The sequence below is a fragment of the Pieris brassicae genome, chromosome 10, assembly GCF_905147105.1.
Source record: "Pieris brassicae chromosome 10, ilPieBrab1.1, whole genome shotgun sequence".
NCBI lineage: Eukaryota > Metazoa > Arthropoda > Insecta > Lepidoptera > Pieridae > Pieris > Pieris brassicae.
The window spans coordinates 6,362,952-6,371,694 of NC_059674.1; the positions used below are offsets into that span (position 1 = coordinate 6,362,952).

The 8,743-nt window shown below is 32.1% G+C and overlaps 1 protein-coding gene and 1 long non-coding RNA gene across 4 annotated transcripts; one reads left to right on the forward strand and one right to left on the reverse strand.

Moving 5' to 3' along the window:
• Positions 1 to 1,071: 1,071 nt before the first annotated feature.
• Positions 1,072 to 4,423, forward strand: LOC123715212. Its single transcript, XR_006754402.1, has 3 exons — positions 1,072 to 1,911; positions 2,643 to 3,104; positions 3,430 to 4,423. It is a non-coding gene; the product is annotated as an uncharacterized LOC123715212 (long non-coding RNA).
• A 211-nt stretch (positions 4,424 to 4,634) lies between these two features.
• LOC123715211 lies at positions 4,635 to 8,663 on the reverse strand. Of its 3 annotated transcripts, XM_045670138.1 has the most exons (5): positions 8,520 to 8,663; positions 7,547 to 8,038; positions 6,974 to 7,231; positions 6,217 to 6,704; positions 5,586 to 5,982 (listed from the first exon to the last, which is right to left on the reverse strand). In XM_045670138.1, the coding sequence occupies exons 2-4, from the start codon at positions 7,979 to 7,981 to the stop codon at positions 6,234 to 6,236; spliced, it is 1,164 nt and encodes a 387-aa protein (XP_045526094.1). In that variant the 5' UTR covers positions 7,982 to 8,038; positions 8,520 to 8,663; the 3' UTR covers positions 5,586 to 5,982; positions 6,217 to 6,233. The 3 variants fall into 3 exon arrangements, with proteins under 3 accessions (XP_045526096.1, XP_045526094.1, XP_045526095.1); XM_045670140.1 differs by lacking the exons at positions 5,586 to 5,982; positions 8,520 to 8,663 and adding an exon at positions 4,635 to 5,072 and having other exon boundaries at positions 7,547 to 8,273; XM_045670139.1 differs by lacking the exon at positions 8,520 to 8,663 and having other exon boundaries at positions 5,586 to 5,995; positions 7,547 to 8,273.
• Positions 8,664 to 8,743: the final 80 nt, after the last annotated feature.

An 8,743-nucleotide genomic window follows, 5' to 3' on the forward strand; every position in this document is an offset into this window, starting at 1 on the left:
TTAAAGACCAAGCCGTAAAAGAGATCGAAATTGATCGATACATTATTGTATCTATCATTGATCTTACAAGTTGCCAAATCTATTTATTTAAAACATACAATTAATATGGTCAATATAAGATGTTAGGTTAACTAATTACGTAATAACTTAACAGAAGGTCCTTTAAGTAGGGACTGAAGAACTTAACCTACTTGGTATTACATCACAATTTTTTACGGTAGAACTGAATTGCTAGACTTGGTTTTTATAACCCAAAGTGGCATACAGCCACGTTGGGTTTGGCCCACTGCTTAACATCAGATCAGCCTTCAGCCCTGTGCCCCCTGTTATATAAAAAGAACTCTTAAGTACAGTACAATGTGTTCCTTTCGGAAAATATTAATGTGTACTTAGAACTAAAAATTGGGTTTGAAGGCACACTCAGAGACCTCATCCTAAATTTCTATCTAACACTATAATTGTTTAATTTTGTAGTTAAATGGCGGGTTACATTGCGCTTTATGTCATTTCGTTATGAACAATAACAGTTTAGAACTGAACAAGCACATAACGACGTCATTTCATATTGTTAACTTAAATAAAGCCCTTTGTAATGGTCAAAGAACCCAGGATGTCAATACAGAAGAAAAACAGGACCATATACCAATAGAAATAGAAAATGATGATGAAAATATTATAGATAAGGGAAATAATGGTGAAGATACCCCAATAGGTGTTGTTTACTTAAATAAAGCCCTTTGTAAGAGTCAAAAAACTCAGGTTGACATTACAGAAGAAAAGAACGACCTGATGCCAATAGAAAAACATGATGATGAAGAAAATAAACTTCAGGATACACCAATAGGTGATATTGGCTTAAATGAAGCCCTTTGTAATGATCAAAGAACCCAAGATTACAATGCAGAAGAAAATAAAGAAAGTGATGAAGAATATATAAAATATGAAGGAAATAAAGTTGAAGATACACCAACAGGTGTTGTTGACTTAAATAAAGCCATTTGTAAGGGTCATACAACCCAGAATGACAATACAGAAGAAATTAAAAACCCGAGGCCAGTAGATAAAGAAAATAATGGTAAATATACACCAACAGGTGTTAACTTAAAAAGAGACCTAAGTGAGAGTCAAAAAACCCAGGATGACAATACTGAAGAAAAGAAATACCAGAGGCCAATAGAAAATGAAAATGATGAAGAAAATAAACGTCAAGATACACCGACAGGTGTTGTTATCTTAAATAAAGTTCTTTGTAAGGGTCAGGATGACAATACAGAAGAAAATAAAGACCAGAGGCCAATAGAAAAAGAAAATGATGAAGAAAATAAACGTCAAGATACACCGACAGATGTTGTTATCTTAAATAAAGCTCTTTGTAAGGATCACGATGACAATATAGAAGAAAATAAAGACACGAGGCCAATAAAAAAAGCAAATGATGAAGAAAATATTAAATATACACCAATAGATGCCGAAAAGCCAGATAAAGACGATAATTTGGTCAATATTGAAAAACCCTCTGAAACAAATATTAAGCATACTGAAAAAGTAATTCGCAAATCAAAACTTATTACAGTTTCAAAAGAAAATAAAATAGAACGAGATCCAGTGAATGAGATTTATACCGAATTAGTTAATAATTTAAAAAATCAAGGTTTATGGAAAAATATCGGTGACCAACGTGTGAATGAAATTTTCTTTGAAATAATAATGGCTAAGTTGAAGAATAAAAATATAAAAATTAGTTTTGCATCATACAACACATTTGTGTCTGTGGGCAACGGGACTTGGTATTGTGTCGTGTGCTCTGTGGAATTATTTAAAATGGGCGTGCACTTTACTATTGATGGTCATTTGAAGAATTTAAAAAAATACACTTTTATAGATAAATACGATATTAATTTAATTCGTCGGGTGAGTTTTTTGATACTTAAATTTTGTTGTTGATGTCTATTAAAGCAGTTTTGGTATAGTGGCCTCAGCATACGACTCGCATCCCTTAGCCTACGACTAGATTCGATCCCCGGCGGATCCCCTGCACCAATGGACTTTCTGTGTATGTGTGCATTTAACATTCGCTCGTAAGGTGAAACCGGTTTGCCTTAGACCCAAAAATGGCTAAAGGCGTGTGTCAGGCACAGATCACGGAACAGATACAAAATCTAAGGCCCAGAGCTAAAAAGGATGTAGCGCCACTGGGGTTTTATGTAGAAATTATGTTCCATATATATATATATTAGGGGTTAAGAGTAATCTGTTTAAATGTGTCTTTAAAAAATGTTATTGGGTAAAATGTACTCTGAAGTATTTTCCTTAATTTATCAAAACATATTCATTGACTTTAAACGTCAGTCACGTGACAGAAAACAATCAAAATAAGTTAAATAAAGGATGACATAGCATGGTACTAAATAATGCCCTCGTCCCTCTTCGGAGTCTATTTTTAATATTTTTTTTAATTTCATCGGAGACTGATATTGATCGCAATAAATACTATGACAATTAAAAACTTGACTTTCGAAGCATGGTACGACGCCATCTTGTCTCGAAAAGAATGAAGAACGAATGAATTAAAAATAACATTTTGTATAGTACTAATAAGTAATTTGACATAATACGTTAATTGGATTATTTTCTAATTTCAGAATAGGCAATTTTATCACTGCGGAATATGTAATATAATGATCACGAAAGAAGAGTTACAAACACACATAGCATGGAATGAACACAGTAGTAATTTGTCTGATAGTATAAAAAATCGGCACAGAAATTTAAGAGATTTAAAAACAATCGAACTCAGTCTGGGAAAGGAAACACAATTCCAGGACGTTTCGTTACACACAAAAATTGTTGCAAACTATAAATTCGAAGCTGTCATCACTACGAGTGTTGCCAAGAAAAATAAAATCATCACCCACGCTGGCAAATCTTTTAAGTTAACGTGGGACGCGTGGCAGGGTGTTACGAAGAATAAACACGGCTACAAGTGTATATTGTGCAGGGTCGAAATGAAAAACTACGATTTATCGGGCCACGTGACTTCAGAGAGACATACAAAATTATTGAAATCATTTGACTATAAATACTTGCCAGCATTGATAAGGAAGGTACGTTTAACACAATTCGATTTTGCTAAGATTTTTTAAACTTCATATTTGTAACTTAGAGTGGAGTAGTAGAACACTCTCATCCCTGAGGTCATGTTTTCGATTCCCGGATCAATGGACGTTTTTGTGGGCATTTAACTTTCGCTCGTACGGTGAACGAACACGTGAGGAAACCTTGCTTAGACCAAAAAAGTTAACGGCGTGTGTTAGGCACAGGAGGCTGATCCCCTATTATTTTGACAAATGATCATGAAACAGATTATTTTTAACACAAATAAAGACTTTTCACAGCAAGATTGATTTTATAAAAAAATATTTGTTTTAGATCAATGACTCGACTGTCAATTGCCTCACTTGTGACAGTGAAGTATCGAGCAAAGAACACATATTATTAGATCACATAAAAGGTAAAAAACACTTAAGAAACCATAAATATATCCTTAATGTGTCAGATAAAAGTTGCTACGATGATGTACTTAATCTGTAATGTCAAATGTCTACGATATGATATCTGTCAACAGATAATGACATTTCTCTAAAAAAATTATATTTATACATATGTTTTAAAGACTGATTATATTTTTTTTATATCTAATATCTTTATTGTTACGAGTCGTTTGAGAAAAAACTTAAAAGTCTACGTCTCGTAGCAATTACGCTGTTTAGAGAATTGCTTCTGAGACTGTTATATCTTTTTTTAATTTGTAATCTTTTCTGTAAGTATTTGCGGCCAGGCTCAACTTTCCGTCTTTCGACTTCGCCTAATATATTCTACTTTCAAATTATATTCTGGTCAAATAAATGTTAAATGTCAGTGAAATACTGACGCATAGACAAGCTGTTTGAAAGTTAATTTTATATTTTAGATTAACTGTCAAAATGTATTGCACATTCCGGACATTTTGTAAGACAGAGTCCTAGATTAAATTATGTCTATTAGTACATTATATATAATGAACGGTGCAAATTATTAGTTAACTCTTAAAGATTCTTTAAGTTGCATTTATAGTGGATAAATCCTTAATAAATAGTTTATGTAGGTTAGGTAACTTTTAATGAACGATTCTGAGTAGGAGTGACTGTGATTCTTATTGTATTTTTATAGTGATTTTCTCTCTCTATGATGATTTTTCTTTTTTACCTTTTCTATATTGAAATAACTTTGTTGATTTATTTTTTACAAAAGTGACCAAAGTAATTTTTCGTGGCTTGTTTTAATTCAATTAAAACAAATTAAAGCTGCAAATAAGTAATTTGTAATATTTTTGTAAATTTTAAATTTATGAATATCCTCTCATATTGTATAGCGAATTTAATTAGTAACTTTAGTGTAAGTAAATTATTTATTGAAAAATACAGATTTAGGGTAAATTATGTCGGTATGTCGAGACTTAGCGCGAACTATGACATATGTCCAAGCGGAGTACTAGACGTGTGTGTCATGCTCTTACTCCCGTTTGACATAAACGTCGTAGTTCCGGCTAAGACATTTCGTCTCGTACATTCAACAGCATTTAAGTGTTACAGTATTACATAAAGCCATATTGTAAAATTATAACTAATTAAAATAAAGTTGTTGTCATATTTGGTGTTTTTTTTTAATATTAAAAAATGTCATCATGGTTCGACATTTTAAAATATTTTGGCAAACGGGCAGGAGGCTACCTGCTGCTGAGTGATACCGGCTATAGACACTCACATTTCCAGAGGGCTTGCAAATTGCCGGCCTTGGCCTTTTGCCTTTCTTGATCCTCGGTCGAATTGGTTCGGAAATAAACCGTTGGCAGGTGGCTCCGCTGGTAATTATTTTCAGTAGTAATAATAAAGGCATTTTAATTGTGAAACAAAAATATTTTATACTATATATTCTACAGATGTTGTTTTTAAGCCTAACCACCTCCGACGTCAAATCACGATGATTTTCTTCGCCATACAAGCTTGTGTTTTCTGGTTATGTTATAGTAATACCTGCAAAACACATACTGATAAGACCTTGTGCTAGACATACTATTTATGTTTGTTTATTGGTTGTATTAAAGATAATATAAGTTTTACGAAATGAAAATTTCTCAAATCATAACTTCTTGTTTACTTCGGACCACACTGTTAAAAAAAATACTCTACCGAAAAGTGATCCTGTATAACAAGTTTTGGTGCATTTAATATGGATTCTAAAAAGGTATTAGACATGGTCATGATTGGCTTTAATTTTTTAGCGGCCTCTCAGGCTTTGTGTGACTGGACTGGAGTTCCTAATAGAGACACAATTATATTCGGTTCAGTTCAGAGAGGTTATTCCTAACAAAAATACAAACTTTGAGCATAGACTATGACTTTAATTGTCTTTGATATGAGCATAGATTTGTATGTGTGGAAAACTGATATACCGGTTTTTTTTAAATTAATTTATAACCCTTTACTCCCCTGCCATAGTGTCCAGGGACTTTTCATCTCACATTTTTTCCAAAAATAAAAACAAGATACATTTAATTAATTTTACTAGTTCGCGAATGGCGGGCTACGCGTCGCGAAATACGCCCCGACTGCATCGGTAATATTTTTATTTACAATATTCATGGGCGAGCCGGGGCGCAATTCCTTGCGAGACCCGCTCTTTCGGTTTTGTTTGCCTCCTTTAAATATGTAATATTTTTTCCGCAGAACCGTTCCAGGCGCGGTCTGTGCTTTATTAACATGTCCTGTAGGTCGTCACGGTCTACAGTCATCTGCATTTGTTGCTCCAGATCGTGCCTGGACGATGCGAATATAGGGCAGTGTAGAAGCACATGTTCCACTGTTTGTTCTTCATTAATGCAGGCACATGTTGGGCTTGTCCTAATTTTAAACCTATGCAGGTAATGTGCAAAGGCTCCGTGCCCTGTAAGAATGAACTGAAATGTCATTCGATATAAATTTTAAAAAGTGACAGAGTCGCGAAAAATATCTTTTATCTATTCAAATGCGTTAATAAATCGTAATTCTTTAATAAATATTAATAATTTTAGCTACGTCGTGTCGTGATATTCTGCAGTAAAAGTTTGAGTTAAATTAACGCATAATTCCATCTTTAAATAGAAATCACGTAAATAAAGTTAATATAAATGTCAAATACCTGTTTTATTTGAGTTCTCAATAGTCATAATAATCCGATTCATTTTCAACTTCTTCGTAGAAGTCCTGAATTTTCTTGCATGGTGTTTTTTCATTTATCGGTTTCTTATTTATCATATCCGATTTAATAGGTTTAAACCATTCTCCCGAACTATATTTAGAAGTTTTCTTTTTTGGATTTTTATAAATCATTACAGCATTGTTTTTTAAATTAAGGTTATTCAATAACGGTTTTTTAGTACTCGATGTTGCCAGTTGATAAACTTTGCTTGTAATAAATGTTTCATTCATGTTCTCTCTTTTGTTTTTTAGGTTATGTAATAAATCAAGTACAATGTGTTTTTCATTTTTAACAATGTCATGTTGAGGGGTTATATAACCGCAATCATCAACGCATGCGTAATTCGTTTGACCACTTTTCATTACACGAGAGTAAATTATATGATTGGTTGAATTTATAATACGAAATGTAATTGAATCTTGCTTGATCTGTAAACGATATAGTTTAATGTAAAAAAATAAGTATATATGACGCGAGATGTGCTATTCGGTATTTTTTTTGTAAAATTTTAAAATATTGTTTTAAAAAAATTATATTTTTACATATGAACTGATTTGGTATACGAAATGGTATGAAAGAGTGTTTGGACTTGTGTTATGACGTTATGCTTACAAATATATACAATGTATATTTAGGAAATTAATTGTTTTAGTGACAGAAATATGTTGATTTAAATATTAATTTTATTTGATATTACCGAATATAATGTTGTTATTTCGCAATTATCCCTTCCTTGGCAGATGGTTATCGAATTCTCGCTTCCAGAGTAATTACGAAGAATCCTCCATTTTGTTTCTATTGGATTACTACATGTTTCCATCAATTTATCTAAGCTAATTATCTGAGGACAATGCTCAAATGGTTTATAATATTCTGTTATATTAATAACACATAATATTTTTGGTTGTATTAGCGAATAGATTTCATAAGGGCAAGGTGGACTTTTGTCTATAATCTGAAAAAAAAAACAATAATATGTTGTGAGTAATATTTAAACCGTCCAAGCATTCTTTGACGACACAAAAGTTATTCATTAAAAATAAATATTAAAGTTTTTCAATTATAACGAATTATACAGTAGTAACGGTGCACTCCATTCTGCTAGTAGCGATAAACAGCGATTTTTTATTTAAAAAAAATGTACCTATGTGGGTATATAATTTATGAAATATGTTTTGCGTATACGTCTAACATTGTTAAAACCAAATATAATACTAAAGATATTCTTCTTAAGTTAATCCATAATAATTTCTTATTTAATAATACTAACCCAATAGCCATTGTAGCATTTAGCACACGAAACATTTAAATAATTCTGACACTTGTAGCACACAACTGTTTCATTATTGTTTAAATTTATCTTTCTCCATGTCCGCCAGTAAAATCCTCTTTTGTAGACATATGTTACTCCATTCATAGTAAAAAATTCTCTGAACACGTTTTCGTAGTTTATAGAGTTTTTTTCACTTATCTTCGTATGTAGTATATTTTCTGAGTACACAGTGTTAATTGATAATGTGTCAAACATCTTCAGTCTCATATCTTGATTTTTATCCTCTATTTTCCTATCAAGAAATCTTCGTCTTAAATTGTCTCTCTCAGTTATCGAATGAAAATCATAGTCAGGGAAGATCCATCGTTGGTTTAATTCAATTTCCCAAGTAACTTTAAAAAAAAATACTAGGCCAAATAATTTCAAAAGCATATTTCTGGAAAGCGATAGTTGAAAACAAGTTTCACTTTCCGAGTCACCACTTTAAAACTACGAAATCGAGTAAAACGTTATAAAACAGTAAAGTAGGGCGTATGTTTAGTCTAATGTTTATAAATATTTGACTCGCTATCGGAATATTCATTTTGTATGTTACACGAGAAAGTTAATAGAGTTCGCATGCGAGCATGTGAACTGTAAATTGTAATTATTTTAAATTTTGTTAGGAGTCTTTAATGTAGTTAAATTATTGACAAACTGCACTGAACGACTACGAGAGGCTGAAAACTAGTTAAATATATAAATATTTACGGAATGTTTCCACCAATAAGGATGAGAGGGTTAAGGTAAAGTCTTGGCCAGTTTAATAATGAGCAATATTCTAATCTTTATTTTAATTAAATTACAGCTTACAGTGATATCGGTACATCGCGCACCTTCAGCTCTATATTGTTGGGACTACCGCGTCAGCATTATCATCGGTTAATCAATATTCTATAAAATCTAAGCAATTTACTATAGTACAATTGACCTTCCATATCGGACGTCCATGGAAAAATGTCTATAATATATATAAATTATAATCTCTAAATATCAAAATCACTTGACACCGTGAACAGCGCATATTGCTTATTAATTGTATTAGCCTAACAAGTAGCCACTTGGTAGACACCACAATGCAATTGAACTCGGAACATTCTTGCAGTTTAAATTAGCATCGCAATTCGGTGAAGAATAACCACAGAAACAATTGTT